General features: G+C 32.5%; 4 protein-coding genes across 4 annotated transcripts; 3 read left to right on the top strand and 1 right to left on the bottom strand.

The window, feature by feature from the left end:
- Nucleotides 1-222: 222 nt before the first annotated feature.
- FOIG_06388 (uncharacterized protein) lies at nucleotides 223-1,598 on the top strand (the record flags this gene model as incomplete). Its single annotated transcript, XM_031205447.1, has 2 exons — nucleotides 223-1,518; nucleotides 1,572-1,598. 2 exons carry the CDS (start codon nucleotides 223-225, stop codon nucleotides 1,596-1,598), a joined length of 1,323 nt encoding a protein of 440 aa, XP_031064171.1.
- Nucleotides 1,599-2,092: 494 nt separating this feature from the next.
- FOIG_06387 (uncharacterized protein) lies at nucleotides 2,093-2,443 on the bottom strand (the record flags this gene model as incomplete). Its single annotated transcript, XM_031205446.1, has 2 exons — nucleotides 2,093-2,265; nucleotides 2,320-2,443. 2 exons carry the CDS (start codon nucleotides 2,441-2,443, stop codon nucleotides 2,093-2,095), a joined length of 297 nt encoding a protein of 98 aa, XP_031064170.1.
- A 453-nt stretch (nucleotides 2,444-2,896) lies between these two features.
- FOIG_06386 (uncharacterized protein) lies at nucleotides 2,897-3,885 on the top strand. Its single transcript, XM_031205445.1, has one exon. It carries the CDS (start codon nucleotides 3,148-3,150, stop codon nucleotides 3,658-3,660), a length of 513 nt encoding a protein of 170 aa, XP_031064169.1. The 5' UTR covers nucleotides 2,897-3,147; the 3' UTR covers nucleotides 3,661-3,885.
- A 2,890-nt stretch (nucleotides 3,886-6,775) lies between these two features.
- On the top strand, nucleotides 6,776-8,363 carry FOIG_06385 (uncharacterized protein; the record flags this gene model as incomplete). The annotated part of the gene is made up of 2 exons (XM_031205444.1): nucleotides 6,776-6,863; nucleotides 6,922-8,363. 2 exons carry the CDS (start codon nucleotides 6,776-6,778, stop codon nucleotides 8,361-8,363), a joined length of 1,530 nt encoding a protein of 509 aa, XP_031064168.1.
- Between the last annotated feature and the right edge of the window lie 12,647 nt (nucleotides 8,364-21,010).

Here is a 21,010-nt window from a genome sequence, read left to right as displayed (position 1 = left end):
TCTGGAGTAGTGTGGGGTTTGCGGTTATGTGGAAAGATTGTATGGCCAGTAGACTGGTTCGCCTTGTAGTTGCCGCTCAACAATGGGCGCATGTTGTGAATCAGTCGATAAGAGTGATTCTGCTATCTTTTACCGCCAATTTGGCAGTTATAAATGTGAGAGAGTCGACTGTATTGTTCATTTCTATCCTTTTAATATTTTTCCTTGTTGTACTCGCCCGCCATGCTCGTTGAGGAACTTGAGACGTTGCGAGAGAGCATTCTCTCTCTAGAGTTGGACCCACTACGAGCTGCCATCCGTGGACAAGAAGTTCCCCATGATTTCCCGCATGAGTTGGTTTACAAGTGCCTGGTTGCGGGCATTCGGTATCACGATGGCTTCGCTGTCGAACTTCGTGGCAAATCGATACACCAATCCTTGGAACGAGCCTTCAACGCTAGAGATATCATGAGTAACCGACTACCCGAGATGGAGAACCCAGAAGACATCCCATACTGCTTCTGGCATCCCGACGTCCCCAGTCAAGAAACTTTGCGACAGCTCTTGAAGGCCCATCCCACACTCTTCATACGCTACAAGGTTGGACGAGCGTGTGCTGCTGGTGGATACGTGAAGCTTTACAAAGAGCTAGATCTTCTTCCTGATGTCGCCATTGCAGAGGAAGCCCACGATAGTTTACCTGCCTCCAAAGGTATTCACGATATCGTAATGGGTACACGAAACCTCTACCGTGTCATGGACGATTACAATCTTTGTCTGTTTGACGAGCCCCAAGTTGGAGCCTTTCTGAACGGCGATACCTGTGTTCGGTCAGCATTGGACAAGAGGCAGCCAGTGCACCACGAAATCTTCCCTCCTCCGTTTGACATCACTGAAGATTGGTGCTTGGCTGCTGATGGGAAACGGCCGGAAGAAAGGCCTATTCCAAGCGACATCTTGAGTCTCCTCTACGCTCCCTTGCCACGGCAGTTACCTTCAGTTGAAAAAGACATCCTCATTCTTATGGCGGCCTTTACTGGAAACATTGATCGTTACGTCCGACTAAGAAGACCTCGTCCTATCAATGGTGAGATGCAGTGCATAGTGCGCGGTATCTACCACAACACCTTTTTCGCCAAGTGGTGCTATGAACAACCAGACCTGGCCGTGCTTCAGAAGTTTGTTCATGCGCGCTTCATCATGAATGACGATCTGTCGTGGCTCAACAACGATAGGCCTTTCTCAAAAGAAGATGTGCCGCGTATTATATGGTATCCGCAGACAGCTAACCGGACAACTTATCTGGAGCTGCTGCGTTTGATCCCCGAGCTGAAGCAGCTTGTAGCTCAGGCATTAGTGGTATCTGATAGCCCAGCCGCTTTTGCGCGTCTCGAGCCGGAAATCACGCCGGAAATATACGCGGAGATAATGAGTGAAGCTCGTTCGGATGCATTCCAGGAGTTCCTACATCAGCGGCTATCGAAAGAGGAAGAAGAGGAACTGGCTGAGTGGATGGAGCTTCCACACGATATCCACGACGTGGCTTCTTATGATCATTTGGTATCAAAGGAAATGAAACCATGGTTTTCTAGAGCCCTCAGGGAACTCACTTTGGATGACGTTGGTTTTGAGAATAGAGAAGTGTACGAGCCCGATACGAGAGACGCTAGGGACTTGATGCGCTACATGTCTGCATTCCCCAAACAGCCGAGGGATCATTATCGAGAAGAAAGGGTCGCGAGAATGAGAACTGTAACGGGAGGGACTAGGAAGGGTTTGGAGTCAGAGACTTCCTGGACTGGTAGTTAAAGAATGGTGATTAGTTTTTATTGCTCTGTTACGAAGGTTACGGTAGTCTCCTATATCACTCTTGAGTAGGATGACCTTGTTTTCTAAAGCATTGGAGAATACAGGGCGAGAGGAATCTTAGAAATTACAGCCAAGATTGACAATAGGCACTCCTTGGTAATTATGTATCATAATGGAATAGGCATAGTGGAAAGCGAGAAGACCTTTGAAATGTTATGGTGCCCAATGTCAGGCTTGGAATTCATTAAGTATCTCGTCCGTTACTATCAAACAATATTCCTCTTCACGATAGGTATCTTCAAATTTAATACGCCGTCCACCATAACCCTATCTCTTCCATCCGTTGCGAAGGCGTTATCTCCGCCTTGGGCTTTGTACTCCTTGTGCTCTGGAACATCTGGCTATTCTGTATCGAAAAATGTGTGTACATGTGATATTCCCGGCTGGGAGCGTAGTAATATGTGTAGTAATAAGCCGCTGTACGAGTGTGAGTATTTGTCAATTGAAGTTGAGGTTGGGTTGGAGACGTACCAGCTGTAGCGACAATGGCGACAGTGGGGAATGCGCGAGCCGCCTGGGCTGTGAATTTTGGAGCAGCGGGTTGGCGGGGGAAATCGAAGCGGGGAAGCGCTGAGCCAAATGAATTGGTCGTCATGATTATTGTGTTTATCCAATAATAATGTTTTGGATGTTCAGTGGTAATTGAGTAGTGTTCAATTGGATGAGTAGTGAATTAGTTCGATGAATGCTACTCACAAGTTGCGGTCCAATTCTCTTTTATCCTCAATTGACCCGGCTGATCCCGATAATTTGGTCTTTTGCGCTGAGATCATGGGCGTTCGCGAGAATAAACTCGAATGGTGCTGCTACGAAGCTGTGGCCTGATCGCCGAAAGCTGCTGATTTCCATACGCTGGGTACGGGGGAACCCCCAGAAGTTCAAATTCACATGATCCAAAAGTCATCTCACATTTTGGCTGAGTGTCGTCATTCTGCTCTGAGAAAGACCCTGGCCTGAGCACGGATTAGTGGCGTGATGGTGGTTTCATGGACATTTGGTGGATTCTCTCGCTCTAAATGGCGCGCAATCCTGTCAAGACGCTGCCACAGCCTCATTTTTGCCATGATAATTACTCCTGCCAGCAGTATTTTATTTTCGCCCGAAGTTCAGGTTTCATAATTCATTAGTGATGACATGAATGCTTCATTTTCCCAATCCTGTATCATGAACCCGTGTCTTTTTTTACGGCAACGCCCGTATGTATTTTGTTTAACCGCTCCACTCCTCGCTTCCAGACGCCAAAACCCAAGAAAACGGGCAAAACAATCCCAATGAAAGACAGTATCGAAGGAAAATCGCATGGTTCGCACAGCCTGGTTAGCGAGCGCCGTTGTAATTGTTCGTGGCCCAATCATCACTAGCAAATGTCTGGTTTTGTGTCGACGTTGTGAGGGGTTGTGCGAGACCAGGCTCGAACCGCACTGGCCTCATTGTTCGCAAAACAGTAGGTGCAGCATTTGGGATGTCGCTTGTGGCATAATTCATATTTCCAATATTATCCGCCATATCCCAGGGGCCAGGAAAGAGGTTGAAAAGCATATTTGGGTCTCGTGTATAATCCGGGATCGGGGGTGCCAAAACTTGTGGAGGGTCATGGTTGGGACGGCGAATCTCATTGACGGCGCCTTCGTACGGCATTTGTGGCTGGGTACCACCACCGATTGGAGCAACATTATCCGTAGTTTCTGCCTCATTATACTGGGTTTGGGTAGATTCTCTCGGAAAACATGTGGTCCATATCTTCTCCCACTTCTCATGATCGCCAGACACCGCAGCGACTGCGCCTTTGAGCTTCTTAAACTCGCCTGGTAGCAAAACCCCCGTCTCCGCAATGCTTTGTTCATCGCAGCCTGTATTTGTATGACTATCCCATCTCTCATCGGCGCCAAGGCCATGGAACTCGATCCGACATCTCCAACAGTAGAAAACTATTTTATCTGGGTCCCTTGTCGTTCCTGGGTGTGTCGCATTGTCGTCCGTAGATTGGTCGGTTTCCTGTACATCCAGTGTAACATGGTTCAATACATGGCATCGGCCAATATGTTGAGTAACATAACTGATGGAAGTGATACGGAGTCCTTTGCACAGACAATACCGGTCTGGTTGGGCCTTGTAGAATGGGCATACAAAGCTTTTACGGTCGGAAGAGTTCTCAGGCCAAGGAAAACGTGGTCCGTCATGGTCTTTGCGGCGCTTACGACGTTTGCGACGTTTGTCCTCCCCCCCATTATCATCACTACCATTGTCACTCTGGGCCTTGTCGGAAGTTTTGCTTTCCCTGCGCGGCTTTTTGCCAGTGCTGCCAGACTTGCAAGGGCTTCCAGAGGGGCGTTTTTGGCTGGAACCGCATTTAGTAGCCCCGCGATGATCGTCGCTAGAGGTGCCTATCCGTAGCTTGGGTACTGGGTCTGTCGGGAACGGGCCGATGCGCAAGGCTGGCCCAAAAGCACCAAGATGGCCACTGTGCGGATTGAGAACTAATTACCTGAAGTCAATAACAGTTTCGATGCAGCCGAAGTTACTATGTACCGTTTTGCTGAATGTGCAGCCTTGCCCGAGACAGGATATCTGCTTTAGGGTAACCTGACTTCAACAGGAGGATCAGGGGGTTACAAGTCCTATCCCGGACCTCTTGGTCAATTGATTGGTCATCATCGTTTCCATTGATCGGTGTGGCAGCACATGCTTGCTTGGCTTCGATATCTTTGACATCGGGCTTGTTTCGTTTGCGTCTGTAAAAATGTAAGAGGCGTTTGGTGGAACGCCTGTGCGAGCCCGAGCAAGACGATCCATCGTTATCGCTGGCGGACAGCCTCCAACGGCGGGGCACTGGAAATGCAGAGAGCATCGTCCCGCTGCTATTGGGTTTCAGGGCGTCAATAACAAGACGCCGCGTCTTTCATCCCTTTGGTCCTCAAGAGTATAAAGAATTCAATTGTGACTTGTTAAGAATGTGAAGTTAAATAAAGGTCAATTGTTTTGTAAGAGTTATGTTGTTTGGCTATTGGTTTTGTTCTTATACGCCAAGTATCTGCCTCATCCACCATTGTGTAGGCGTTCGCATCGCATGAACATGGCCTCGACAGGCAGACAACCGCAGAGCCTCATCACAATGGTGTGCATGGTGTAGAAAACAACAGGCCCATTGCATTTAGCCAGATCCTTAAGATGCGCGTACGCACCCTGGCCTGTTTCGTCGCACAGCAATGGGTTTTAGAAGGGTTTAAAACGAGAAAAGATATGATATCAGGGTGATTAAAGTTCAATAGATCCAATGCCAAGATATCAAGAAATGCGGTAAACCATAGTAGCCGGGCGGCTGGGTCCCACGAATGTGCAAGCTTGGGGGCCATTGTTGAGAAAAGCAGGGTTTGCGAGTGTAGCTGCAGAGTTTACTGCACCGATGTGGAGGAGTTAGGGGGTTCGCAAAAGAGAATGCAATGCAGGAGGCCTCATTTTGAAGACATGATCCTCCACAGATGTGGGAGTTGCGGGGAAATATTGGGACTCCACCGTACAAGGCGGTTCAGGTTTCCACGATTGTGGAAGGTTATCAACTGATTTAAGGAACTGGAGAATTTGATTGGCTGCAGCTGAAATGGCTAGATCTCAGAGGGGAGCTCACGAGGAAGTTAATCTAATAAGAATCAACAGTGCCGTAAAGCTGCGACTGTTACCGCATGTCCCGAATCCGCCTTGGCATATGAGTGGTGTGCCATCATTAGGTACATGTACATCAGGACCTTCAACACTTGAGAGGGTCACTGTTCATTGACCTATGTTTAATCCATCAGAGATTCACGGCGGTGGAAGAGAACCATGCCTCATCAACATTGTGAAGCTGAACAGACACGATTGTGGAAGAGAAGCGTAGTCATAGTATATAATTCGGGTTCAAGTTCTGGTAGTTGAAACTCGATCTGCATAGAATACAAGCCCAGATCATCATGTTTGCCAGCACACAATGTTCGAAAAGGTTCTTCAATCTGCGCAGACTTCCACGTGAGAAGAAAGACTAAGTAACTGAATGTACCTGCAGGAAATCGAGTCAATCAGTCTTGGACAAGCAATACGATGACCGCATAAAGGACTGGTTGCTGGACTCGGGCCTCGACGTTCAGCAACAGCTGCTTACAGGGGGCTACAGCCAACGAGAACCAACATCACTGCCCCCAACTCCTCGAAAAACAGGCCGGCCCAAGACAAAGGACCCCAAAGCAAAGTTTTAAGGCTTATCAAAAGTGCGACACCTTGGAAAGCATGATTATCTGTGCGACTGCGGTGGTTGGCATAAGGATCATAACCACAGAAAGTGCAATAGTAATAATAGTACTGTGTTCAAATGAAACATGTTATCAGTCTTGTGCCTGTTGTACCTCTATGTAGCAGGCGCAGCAAATGCATGCCCCCTACCTGACGTAGGCCGATGCTCTAGGCCGATGGAGCCCCACTGGAAGTTGAAACGGTATAGCTAGCTTATCCCCCCAGGTTGCCTTGGATGCCTTGTGATGTTTTTCATGGCCACCAACCCATTCGACCAAAGTAACCGCCCACGTTCTTTTCCATCAGTGTCGAGCAGTTCGACTTGAAATCAATGTCAGTTATATCCTCTTGTAATTTGTGACTGCTGAAAGATATAGAGTCGTTGTCTCTTCGCGAGATCGGTCTATGCGCGCTATCCGGTGCTGTGGCTGGCTAAATACCCAACCGACGATACTGACTACATGAGATATAGGATATGCTGGTCCGATACTATCCTGGTGTTGCAGACTCGGTTGCACCGTGTTCTCAAAGGAGTGAATGCATCAATTCGGACGGGGGCCATATAGAGACTGCGAAGTCCGTAGGTCTGGTTGACGGGCATCCCAAGCAAGCGGAGAAGAACGGACACAGATATGCCAGGCCTTCAACACAGAATGTAACACAAATGAAGGAGAAGGGGCAATCTAGCTTCAATAAACGAGCACTTGAATACCGCACGAACCTGGATTTAAAACCAAGACCACTAGCCCCGAGTAAGTGAAAGCCTGTGTGCCGAGAAAAACCCTCAAAATCGATGCTAATAATATCAAGAGCATCAAGTAAAGTTTCTAGATGATCAGAAGAATGGTTATTCTGAGCGAAGGATAGGGAGACTCATGTCTCCTGATCAAACAAGCTCTCGGCGTGCGTCCCTACCAAACAACTTGCTGTCCTCAGCAAAGACGAGCTACTCGGTATCAAATTATTCACCTAACCAGGATTTAACACTAAATGTATTTGACAGTGGTTCAACAAGTGCTCAACTACACTCTGACGCAAATCACTCAACACAACACAACAAAGAAGAGGCTAGGCAGGAACTCCCTCCTTCAGGGGCTCAAGCTTCAGGAAAGTCGATAAAAAGCCCTGCCGAGAGCAGCAGCGTACCTCATAAGAAGAGTCGCCGAGCAAAAAGCCATAACGACCTTGAGGAAGCTGATGGCGATGATGATAATCGCCATAGCAGCGCTGAAGACAAGAAAGAAGAGAAGTTTGCGTGTCCGTTTTACAGAAAAGACCCGGTGCGTTTTCTTGAGTGCATGAATCTCCGACTGGTCTCTATATCCATCGTCAAACAACACCTGAAAAGACGGCATGCAGCAAATTCAGATTCAGATAGACTGGGGTACCGGGAGGGTTTTGCATTGTCAACAGTGGCAGGGGACCATAACACAAAGGGAAGCTGTGCACGAGGCAAAACGGAGGGCCTCGATAGCATCCCTCCTCAAATTCTGGAAGCCCTTAAGCTCCGTTCCGATAGACGCATGTCATCCACGGATCAGTGGCATGAAATTTGGCTGCTTCTATTTGGGGAGTCGGACTTTACGCCGAAGCCGCTTTTGGATGGTGTTGTGAAGGAAATGACGGGTATAATTCGTGACATCTGGAGTAGAGACGGTGACCAGATTGTGTCGAAGCATATTCAGACACGAGGTATGCCAGTTAGTTCGGACCAGTTGTTATCATTGCTTCCGGAGCTTCTCGATTCTGTCGAGGATCGATTCGAAAACAAACCTGTTGAGATGGGTTCAGACCAACAGATTGCCGGCACCAAAAAGCCTGCGTTGAAAATGACGACAGAACGAATATACAGCGGTCACCGGTACTCTACGGATCCTTACCAAATGCCCCATCATATGCCCAACGTTTCTAACTACATCCCCATCTCAACTTCAGCTTCTCTTACCAGAGATTCTCCAACGCCAATATTCGGTATCGAGAATCCTTATGATCTTCGGTCGGTTGGGGGAGTCTTCGAATTACAGGCCATGCCCTACTCCCTTACTAGCTTCCCAGCATACCTGGAACCGCTCAACGATAGAGGCATTTCGGATTCGGTTTATGATCCATGGGGTATACTTAAGCAGATTTCTGTGGTAAAAATGGGGATGACTGAAGTCCAGCAACAGTGTCTAGAGCTCCAGAACAACTACTATGATAACTATACGGGGGATCAAGAACTTGACTCGGCGTTACCTTATATGTACAGATGAGTTCTTCTACTCAACGTTCAAACCTCAGCTGGGCTATTTACAAGAGCCAAATATGCAGACACGCTTGCTAAGCTCAACTTTGGACTGCATCCGATTATAAATCAGTTCGCCTGAACTCATTAGGCTGCATGAAGTTTCTTATGTCTCTCAAGATCAATAGAAGGGAATAGAAAACTTAGTAGAGTTACATTGTATCGTTTTTGAAGACAATATCTTTAATGGCTTGCAGAACTTGGTGGAATCACATGTAACAGGTCATTTAAAGAAGCGGTAGAGAAGAGCAGTGCCTGCCCTGAAGAAAAGTTGAAAGAGCTAAAATAAGTTGAGGACAACTACTGCGTCCATTTTAAAAAGAATTCAGGCCAATTACCTTAGAAAAAGCAAAGGTTTGGTCGCACGTTCTATGAAGAAGCCCCAGTACCCTCCAGGACCTTGGGGCAGGATTGAAAATATGGGACCAAACTTGGCAGGCTTTAAATTTTCCAGACCATGAGGTGCCCAACCCATTTATGGGCACCTACGTAAGCTGATAGCCAAGAAAATACCTAAGAGCTATATAGAGAGAATTAGACTCTTGACTTAAGGATCGGGGATATAATAAGCACCTAATAAATATATTATATTAATAAATTACCTAAGTAAATAAAAGGAAGTTAATATATATAATAAGCAAGTGCTCTAGATAAGCAAGTGCTCTACTAATCTATACTTAAAGACTTAAAAAAAGGAATTAAAATATTATAACCTATCTAATTAATTAAAATTAATTATTAAATTATTTCTTATTAACTTTAATTAACTCTTAATAGGTCTTTATAGTATACCTAGTTTTTTTATAAATACTATATTACTAAGGCTTTAATCCTTATAACCTTTCTTAATTACCTCTTAAGGCTTTAACTATTACCTATATATTAATATCTATTTAATTAAGTATTTATAATACTTTTATTATAACTAAAGCTTTTTCTTTTTATATTATAATCCTTTTTTTATTTTAATACTACCTTATTATCTTATTTTACTATTTAAATTACTAATTCCTTTTATATAATAAGGCTATTTAATTTATAAAATTAGTTATTAACTTCTTAAAATACCTAATAGCTTAAATTATTAACTTAGGAGAGCTACTTTTATATATTTTAATTTTTCCTTATAAATATTTAAAATATAATTAGGCTTTTATTATTATCTTTAGGGTTCTTAAAGTCTAAGGGGTTAATAGTATTATAACCTTAATAAGAGGTATTAAAGTTTATAATTATATATTAAGCTTTAAAATAATATTCTTTAAGTTAAAAGAAGTAAACCTAGCTCCTCTAAAACTACCTTTAATATTACTTTTTATAATAGTAGTTTAATAAGTAATATAAAAAGTAAGAAGGAACTTAGTCTTAGTAATATAGGTTATAAAGTATTTAATTAAATACTTTATTTCTTAATTATAGGCCTTTTTTAATAGCCTAAAGTACCTTATTATGACGGTTAGAGTCCAATTATATTAAACTAAGCTGTGCTTGGGTTTATTATTGGCAGATTGCATAGGGTATATAACTAAGCTTATTAAAGTATTATGTCTCTTAATAGTAGATTTAATGCATATTAGGCTTAATTAATATAAAGAAGTTTTATTAATAGCTAGTAAGATAAGTTTTATAGAAGTATAATAAATATAATCTATATACTTAAGGTAGTTATAAAGTGATTTATATAGTTACTATGTAATTCTAAGAATTACTAGTGTTTTTAAAGTGATTATTATAACCAGATCTTAGCGGTTATAAATAGAATCTCTTAGTCTATAATAATTATATGTAATTAGTAAAAAATATAGGATATATATAATATAACCGCTAAGATTATAATATAATTTCTCCTCTCTCCTAGTCTTGCCCTTAAGACCTTATTTACCTTAAGTATATTATTTCCTCCCTATATAAGTCCTAACTTATTCTTATAATTATTTCCCTTAATATACTAATTATATCTTCTTTAGAAACTTAGTATTATCTTACCTAAGTAAAACTTATTATATTTATAGGTTATAAAATTATGCCTTATTCTTTTTGCGCTAAGAATTATAAGAGATATATAATAAAGAAAGGTTAAAAGAATTATTCTAAGTATATTTATTAGGGCCGTTCTTATAATAGGAAGGGCATTTCTTTATCTAAAGGTTTATTATACCTTCTTTAGGTAAGTATTTTTATCTTATTAATTTTCTTTTTAGCTAATTACTTAGTTTAAGAGAAGAACTAAATTAAGGCTAATAAAGAGGCTATTAAGAAAGAGCTTATTAACTTATAAAAATAATTAAATAAGCGTTTATTAAAGCTTATATATCTTTGTTATTAGAAGCGCCTTATTTAGGTAAAGGGTTTATAGGTATTAGAAAAGGATTTTACTGTAATAGATAATTATAAAAAGGCAGAGAACTTAGTTTCTAATTCTAATAGGATAGTTAAGTTAGTTAAGGCTAATATAATTAATCTTATTAATTAGTCTATTATCTTTAACCCTTCTTTTATTATAATTAGTAAAAACTTTTTAGAAGTTACTAGGTATTAATAAGATATTTTAGTAATTCTTATATATTTTCGCTTTCTAGGTAGTTCTTCTATTTAATTAGGTATATTCTTTATTTATTAATTATATTTATTTTCCTAATTACTTCTACTTTATAGGTTTCTAATCCTATAATTTATTATAATTTATTACCTATTTTGACTTATATAATATCTGCTGCTAATTCAAGTAATAAAACGTAAAAGACTAGATAGAGCCTAACTTTCGGTAGTAGGTCTAGTTTATAGTTATTTTCTAAGATTTTCTGTAGTACTTTATAAGGTCTGATGAATTTATAGTCTAATTTATGTATTAGTTAATCTATTTTAATGTTTTTTATGGCTAGGTAGACTATATCTTCCTCCGAAAAGGTTAGTCTCTTTAACTGTTTTAGATTATAGTAGTTTTTTATATATTTTTTAATAAATTTAAGTTCTATTTTTATTTCTTTATATAGATTTTTAAGGTTATTACTTTTAATTATAATAGCTAGGTTAATTAATTTCTCTTATTATATATTATAGTATATATTTAGTATAAATCTAAAGTTAATATAAGTTAATATAAGCTTTATACTTTTATTATAAGCGGTATTATAAGCAAGTTAAGCTATTAGTAGTTTCTTAACCTAATTATTTTATTTATAGTTAATATAATACTATAGGTACTATTTAAGTACTTGATTTATTTATTTAGTTTGTTTATTAACTTATAGTTAAAATGCTATTATAAGTCGGTGATTTAATCTAAGTTATGCTATAAGTAATTGCTAAAATATTACTATAAATATAGGTCCTTTATTTAAAAGGATTTCTATAGGTAACCTATATATACTAATAATATATTAGTAAAAAATATAAGAAAGTTCTTTTGCATCTATTGCTTCTCTGTAGGGTAGATAGTAGGAAAATTTTATAAGTTAATTTATAATAACTATAATATTATTATAGAAGATTCTAGTTAAGGGTTCTTTTAATAAGGGTAACTTTATAATAAAGTCTATTATAATTAAGTCCTAAGGTCATTATACTACTGGTAGTGGTTATAGTTATCTATATAGTTTATATCTCTAGGCTTTTATTCTTATATAGAGGTTATATTATTTAATAATATCTTCTATATCTCTTTTTATAAACTTATATCCTTAGTCTTATAGTTATTTTACTATTTTCTTAATACCTTAGTATCTATATAGCAGATATAAATAATATTTGCAAAGGAAGTTATATTCTTTATCTAATAGGAATTTTATTCCTTTTATTATTCTTATAATTATTTTAATAGGTTAAGTAAACTGGTATTTTCCTTTAAGGTTAAATTCTAGGAGTTATTCTTTTATTTTTATAGTCTCTATATTAAAGTTAGGTTATTAACTAATAGCATCTATATATCTATTATCTATGCCTTTATAGTGCACTATAGTAAAATTAAATTTATATAGGTATTCTATATAGTATAGTTATTATTAATTTAGCTTTTATATTATTATAAAGTAAGTTATATTCTTATAATTAGTAAAGACTTTTATTAGGTATTTACTTCCTCTAAGGTAGTATTTAAACTCCTTAAAGCAGTTAATAATAGCTAGGAATTCTTTATTATAAATAGGGTAGTTAAGTTCTGCTTTGTATATCTTATAAGAATAAAAAGCAATAGGATATAATATATTATAGTTATTTTATTATCCTATTTATCCTTCTAAGGCAAAGTTAGAAGTATTAGTCTTAAGTTTAACTTACTGGTTAGGATTAAATATAACTAGAATAGGTTTATTTATAATAGCTGACTTAAGCTATTTAAAAGCTTATTATATCTTATTATTTTATTAGAATTATTTATCCTTTTTAGTAATTTTTATAAGAGGGATAGTAATTCTGCTAAAGCCTTTAATAAATTATCGGTAGTAGTTAGCAAATCCTAGGAAGGATTAGGTTTCTTTTACTAATATAGGTGGTTTCTATTTAGTAATTATTATAATCTTTTATCTATTTATTCTGATTTTATTATATGAGATTTTATATCCTAAGTATATTACTTAAGACTAATAGAAGTGACTTTTGGTAGGTTTAATTAGTATATTGGCGTCTTATAGTGCTTTAAGAACCTTATAGATATATTCTATATACTTTTCTTCTGTATTAGAGAAGATAAGGATATTATTTAGGTAGTAAACTATAAAGATATTAAGATATTCTTAAAGTATATTTATAATTATATATTAGAATACTGCAGATATATTAATTAATCTAAAAGGCATAACTAGGTATTTAAATAATTTATATTTTATTTAGAAGGCTATTTTTTATTTATTACCTTCTTTAATTTAAATAAGATTATAAGCAGATTTAAGATTAAGTATTATAAACTATTTCTTATTAAATAGGCAATCCTTAAGTTTAGTAATAAGCAGTAATAGTATTCTATTTTTATTTATAATCTTATTAAGTTATTGGTAATCTATTATAAGTCTTAGTTTATTAGAGTTAGGTTTTAGTATAAATATAACTAGGTATCCTGCTAAGGATTTTAATAGTCTAATATATCCTTTCTATAGTATATTATTTAACTATTCTCTAAGCGTATTAAGCTTATCTTAAGATAGGTTATAAATAGGGAAGAATTTTAGGTTCTTTTTATCTTTTAGTATAATTTTAATATTATAATTTATATATTAGGGTAACTTTATGTTAAGTTCTTTTTAAAATAGTTTTTTATAAATATAATACTCTGGTAATATATTCTTAAGTTATTTATTAGATTCCTTTATAATAATCTGTTTTATCTATTTAATATCTTAGTCTAATTATTTAAATTATCCTTTAAGAGTTACTATTATTTATCTAATATATTTTATTCTGCCTTTAAGGTGCTTATATTATATTCCTTTTAGAATAGGTAATACTTTATTATGCCTATCTTTACTGCTCTTATTAATTAAAGTTTAAGATCTTATATTATTATTATCTAAATTAAACTTATTATCTAAAGGGTAATCTTTATAGTTTACTTGGCTAGTTCTCTAGTTAATTTATATATTATAGTATTATAACTATAGAAATCTAAGTATTAAATTATATTTTTATACTAGGATAATATTAAAATTAATACCTTAGTTTTTTCCTTTAATAAATACCTTAAGGTAATTAATCTCTTAGGTAATTCTTTTATTATTATAATTATAAGTACCTCCTTCTTTATCCTTTATAATATAGGATTTCTTTTTATTTCTCTATAATAGCCTTAGTTTATTAACTATTTTAGGGGAAATAAAATTTATATTAGCTCTGCTATTTATAAGTATATTTAGCTACTTATCTTTAATTCTAACTTTTAATTTTAGGCAGGTTTATTAACTTCCTTTTATAGTTATTCTTAGAGCTTTTTCTAAGAGTTTATTTTCTTTTGCTTTTTTGCCTATCTGCTGCTTTATTATAGATAGTATATGCCTTTTCCTTATAGGTAGTCTATATTATATTTGCTTCTAATGCAGTTAATATTATTAGGATATTTATATTAGGTGGCAAGTTGTTATTAGTATATAGCTTTTATTTTTCTTACTTTATAGTCTAGGATAATATTTGCTTTTTCTTCTTTAATAAGAGGTCTTCCTCTTTCTTATTTTAATTCTTTTAAGCATTCTTATAGTTATTACTTATTTAGCTATTAGATAATATCTTATTTATCTTAAGATATTTCTTCTTCCTATTAGGTAATATCTTAGTTAATTTAATTAAGTTCCTAGTTAAGTACTTTATCCTTAGTAATTTTAACTTCTTATTATACTTTTTATCTCTACTAGGTAATATATTAGGAATTCTAAATATATACTAAAGCTTATTCTTATATTTTAGTATAAGCTTCTAGTTTTACTACTTAAGATCCTCTATATCTCTTTATAACTTAATATCTAATAGTATTAATAATTATATAAGGTTTTTATTCTTAATACTTATTAATTTATACTAGGAAGTAATTATTTACTATTTTATTTTATTAGTATTATAGGCAGTAGTATTATATATATAATATTTATAATATCTACTAATAGTTTAGGTAATTTAGGTATCTCCTTAGATCTTTTTTAATCTAAATGCATTCTTTAGGTATTATAAAGTCTTTTATTACTTCCTTTATATATACTTAGATATAAATATTATTATCTTATTCTATAATTATATATTCTCTTATAAGTTCTATATATTTCTAATATTTATTATTCTAGAAACAGACTCTATATTTATTATATTAGGGTATAATTTCTATATTTTAGACTATTTTATTTTCCTTATATCTAATATATCTAAAGTTAAATTCTCTTTAGACTTAATAAGATTCTAGGTAATTTAGGTTATTAATATATTAATTTAGGCGTTATAAGATAGTTTTAATAGGAATATTATTAATTTCCTAGTTAGCCTCTCTAATACTTAGTTTATTATCTAGGTTAGGGTTAACTTTTTTTCCCTTTCTAACTATAAACATAGATTTCCCTTTAGTAAGGTATTATATTCTTGATTTAGGTACTAGTGCCTACTTAAGTTTAACTTCTATATTTTATTTTACTTTTAGTCTTTATTATTTTTATTATTTACTTTCCTTTCTTTTAAACTTAGGGTCTTCTTATCTTTTTATATTATATACTTTTTTCTTTACCTATTTTTTACTTTTACTTTACTTATAAACTTCTGCTATAAGAGCTGCATATCCTAGGGTAGGTTGTTATTCTAGGTCTAGATATAAGTAATATTTCTTAAGGGTTTCTTCTTTATTAAGGAATAGGTCTTAAATATTAAGAGATAGATTAAAGTTCTTAATATATTTTATTAGTTTGGTTATATTATATCTATCCTTATAGGTTATATTAATAGTTCTAATTACTATTTAGGGTTCTTTGTCTTTTTTAATTATATTAATCTTCTTATTTTTAGGAACTGGTTTATACTTCTAGTTAATTTTAATAAGGTTTTTATATTCTAGGTTATAATATCCTTTCTTACTGTAGTTCTAGTAAGTAATTTTAGACTTATCTTTTTTAGTTATTCTAATAGTTATTAGCCTTGTATTAGTGCTATAAGAAGTATTATTATTTTATTTCTTTCCCTAATTAGTATTATAATATAGTTTATTCCTTTATTTTCCTTAATTATTTTAATTATAATAGATTCTCTATTAAAACTATATATTATTAATTTTAATTACTTATCTTATATAGTTAACTAATATTTTAGGTCTTATTTCCTTATAAAGTTCTACTTAGACTAATTCCTTAAGTCTATTAAAGAAGAGTAATATTAGGGGTTCCTAATCTTATCCTAGCTTAATAGCTAGCTAAAGGAACTTAGTTTTATATTCTAAGGCTAACTTATTTTATTAGAGTATTTTAATTTTTTATTTTGCCTAGCTTTTCTTATTAACTAATCTAAAGGCTTATTATAGGGCTTCTTTAAATATTATATAACTTTTATAAATTTAAAAAGTTTATAATAGCAGTTTATATTTTAGTTTAGTAGTTATATCTTCTAATATAGGTTAAAACTACTAGGCTATATTACCTTTAAGTCTTCCTAAGGTATATATAACTTAGTTACTATCTTTATTAAACTAATTTAGAAAGTAGCTTATAAAGGCTTGGCATTAAGTAAGGAATATAGCTAGTTTTACTAGGTTTCTATTAAATAGTTTAGGTATATTAGGTTTAAGGATTTTACCTGCTTCTTTCCTGCTTATAGTAGTAATAGCAAGGTGGCGTATTTCCTAGATAATATTCTAGTAGTTAGTAGCCTATTAAGCCTAGAGTGCGGTAGCTTTAATAAAGGCCTATCTAAGGTTATCTATTTTAGTTATTATATTAGTTATCTGCTGATAAAGCTAGGTAATATTAGAGTTAGTGCTATTCTTAGAATTATTATCTATATCTTAGTTGTTATTAATAGGTGCTAGAGTAGCATAGGATATAGTATATTACTAGGCAGGGTTAATATAGGTAGCTATTATATTTGTATTACTTAGCGTTATGCGGTATAGTTTAAATAAGAACTATTAATATATAACAGTTAGAGTCTAACTATATTAAACTAAGCCGTACTTAGGTTTATTATTAGCAGATTGTATAAGGCATATAATTAAGTTTATTAAAGTATTATGTCTTTTAATAGTAGATTTAATATATATTAGGCTTAATTAATATAAAGAAGTTTTATTAATAGCTAGTAAGATAAGTTCTATAAAAGTATAATAAATATAGTCTATATACTTAAGGTGGTTATAGAGTGACCTATGTAGTTACTATATAATTCTGAGAATTACTAGTATTTTTAAAGTAACTATTATAACCAGATCTTAGCGGTTATAAATAGAATCTCTTAGTCTATAATAATTATATATAATTAGTGAAAAATATAGGGTATACGTGATATAACTGCTAGGATCATAATACTTATATTAAGAGGCTAAAGTAAATAAGAGATATAAGTAGATATATAAAGTATAATAATCTTATTCTCCTTATAATATCCCTTAAATTTAATAAAATAGTAATTTTTATAACTATTAAGGATTAAGAGTTAATAGTAACTATTTATTTATTTAATTATAACTTAATTAAAGTATTTTAATTACTTAAGACTTAAATTATTATTAGTTTATTTATTTTTACTTAATATAATAACCTAATTACTAAGAAGGTTATATTTTTTATATTAAGTAATAAGGTAATTTTTATTTATATTAATAATAAATAGTAACATTAATTAACCTTTTATATTAATCCTTTTAATTATAATAATTTATTTATAATTCTTAGGCTATACTTATTTTAGTAATCCTTACTTATAGGAGCCTATAATAATTATTCTAGGCTTAATTATATTTATTATCAAGTTAATCTTATTAAAGTTTTAGATATTATTTAATTAAATATTATATTTTATAATTATATTTTTTATAAGCTAAAATTAGCTATAAATAATAATTAGATTTTTATATTTAGCTTTTTAATAATTATATCTATAAAACTAATATATCTTTAGCTTTAGTTATTACTTAATAAAGTTATATACTTATTACTTATTAATAGGTAATATATTATAATTAGTATATAAAGAATTTATAATATCTTTTATATATATTAATTATAAGGGAAATCCTTATAAATCTAAGTTAAAAAGGTATTAAATTATTATATCTTCCTCCTAATTAGAAAATAATTATAACTTTATAAGAGTTTTATACTTTAAAAGAATACCTTATTAGTAATAACTTAAGGCAAAGCAGTTAATATAATTATTATAATCCTAGCGGTTATATCACATATACCTTATATTTTTCACTAATTACGTATAATTATTATAGACTAAGAGATTCTATTTATAACTGCTAAGATCTGGTTATAATAATCACTTTAAAAATACTAGTAATTCTCGGAATTATATAGTAACTGCATAGGTCACTCTGTAATTACCTTAAGTATATAGACTATATTTATTATACTTCTATAGAACTTATCTTACTAGCTATTAATAAAACTTCTTTATATTAATTAAGCCTAATATATATTAAATCTACTATTAAGAGATATAATACTTTAATAAGCTTAGTTATATGCCCTATATAATCTGCTAATAATAAACCTAAGCATAGCTTAGTTTAATATAATTAGACTCTAATTATTATATATTAATAGCTCTTATTTAGACTATACTATATAACACTAAGTAATATAAATGCAATAGCTGCCTATATTAACCCTGCCTAGTAATATACTGCATCCTATGCTGCTCTAGCACCTATTAATAACGACTAGGATATAGATAATAATTCTAAGAGTAGCACTGACTCTGATATTACCTAGCTTTATTAGCAGATAACTAATATAATAACTGAAATAGATAACCTTAGATAGGCCCTTACTAAAGCCGCTGCGCTTTAGGCTTAATAGGCCACTAACTATTAGAATACTATCTAGGAAATATGCTACCTTGCTATTACTACTATAAGTAGAAAAGAAGTAAGTAAAATCCTTAAACCTAATGCACCTGAACTATTTAATAGAAACCTAGTAAAACTAGCTATATTTCTTACTTAATGCTAAGCCTTTATAAGCTACTTTCCGAATTAGTTTAATAAAGATAATAACTAAGTTATATATACCTTAGGAAGACTTAAAGGCAATGCAGCCTAGTAGTTTTAACCTATATTAGAAGATATAACTACTAAATTAGAATATAAACTACTACTATAAACTTTTTAGATTTATAAAAGTTATATGGCATTTAAAGAAGCCTTATAATAAGCCTTCGGATTAATTAATAAGAAGAGCTAGGCAGAATAAAAAATTAAAATACTTTAATAAAATAAGTTAGCCTTAGAATATAAAACTAAGTTCCTTTAGCTAGCTATTAAGCTAGGATAGGATTAGGAACCCCTAATATTACTCTTCTTTAATAGACTTAAGGAATTAGTCTAAGTAGAACTTTATAAGGAAATAAGACCTAAAATATTAGTTAATTACATAGGATAAGCAGTTAAGATTAATAATATATAGTTTTAATAGAGAATCTATTATAACTGAAATAATTAAGGAAAATAAGGGAATAAATTATATTATAATACTAATTAGGGAAGGAAACAGAATAATAATACTTCTTATAGCACTAATATAGGGCTAATAACTATTAGAATAATTAAAAAAGATAAGTCTAAAATTACTTATTAGAACTATAGTAAGAAAGGATATTATAACCTAGAATATAAGAACCCTGTTAAAACTAACCAGAAGTATAAACTAGTTCCTAAAAATAAGAAGATTAGTATAATTAAAAAAGACAAAAAACCCTAAATAGTAATTAGAACTATTAATATAACTTATAAGGATAGATATAATATAACTAAACTAATAAAATATATTAGGAACTTTAATTTATCTCTTAATATCTAAGACTTATTCCTTAATAAGGAAGAAACCCTTAAGAAATATTACCTATATCTAAACCTAGAATAATAACCTACCCTAGGATATGCAGTTCTTATAGTAGAAGTTTATAAGTAAAGTAAAAGTAAAAAATAGGTAAAAAAAAGAGTATATAATATAAAAAGATAAGAAGACCCTAAGTTTAAAAGAAAGAAAAGTAAATAATAAAAATAATAAAGACTAAAAGTAAAATAAAATATAAAAGTTAAACTTAAGTAAGTACTAATACCTAAATCAGGAATATAATACCTTACTAAAGGGAAATCTATATTTATAATTAAAAAGGGAAAAAAAGTTAACCCTAACCTAGATAATAAACTAAGTATTAAAGAGGCTAACCAGGAAATCGATAATATTCCTATTAAAACCACCTTATAATGCCTAAATTAATATATTAATAACCTAAACTACCTAGAATCCTATTAAGTCTAGAGAAAATTTAACTTTAGATGTATTAGATATAAGGAAAATAAAATAGTCTAGAACGCAGAAATTATACCCTAATATAATAAATATAAAGTCTATTTCTAAAATAATAAATATTAGAAATATATAGAACTTACAAGAGAATATATAATTATAGAATAAGATAATAATATCTATATTTAAGTATATATAAAGGAAGTAATAGAAGACTCTATAATACCTAAAGAATATATTTAGATTAAAAAAGATCTAAGGAGATACCTAAACTACCTAAACTATTAGCAGATATTATAGATATTATATATATAATACTACTACCTATAATACTAGTAAGATAAAATAGCAAATAATTACTTCTTAGTATAAATTAATAAGTATTAAGAATAAAAACCTTATATAATTATTAATACTATTAGATATTAAGTTATAAAGAGATATAGAGGATCTTAAGTAGTAAAACTAAAAGCTTATATTAAAATATAAGAATAAGCTTTAGTATATATTTAGAATTCCTAATATATTACCTAGTAAAGATAAAAAGTATAATAAGAAGTTAAGATTACTAAGGATAAAGCACTTAACTAAGAACTTAACTAAATTAACTAAGATATTACCTAATAGGAAGAAGAAGTATCTTAAGATAAATAAGATATTATTTAATAGCTAGATAAGTAATAACTATAAG

The sequence above is a fragment of the Fusarium odoratissimum genome, assembly GCF_000260195.1.
Source record: "Fusarium odoratissimum NRRL 54006 unplaced genomic scaffold supercont1.9, whole genome shotgun sequence".
NCBI classification, from domain to species: domain Eukaryota; kingdom Fungi; phylum Ascomycota; class Sordariomycetes; order Hypocreales; family Nectriaceae; genus Fusarium; species Fusarium odoratissimum.
This window is presented reverse-complemented; position numbering and strand designations above follow the sequence as displayed.

Bases quoted from the DNA above. Each gene is read 5' to 3' on its own strand.
- FOIG_06386 (XM_031205445.1), top strand. From the start codon at position 3,148: ATGGTTCGCACAGCCTGGTTAGCGAGCGCCGTTGTAATTGTTCGTGGC.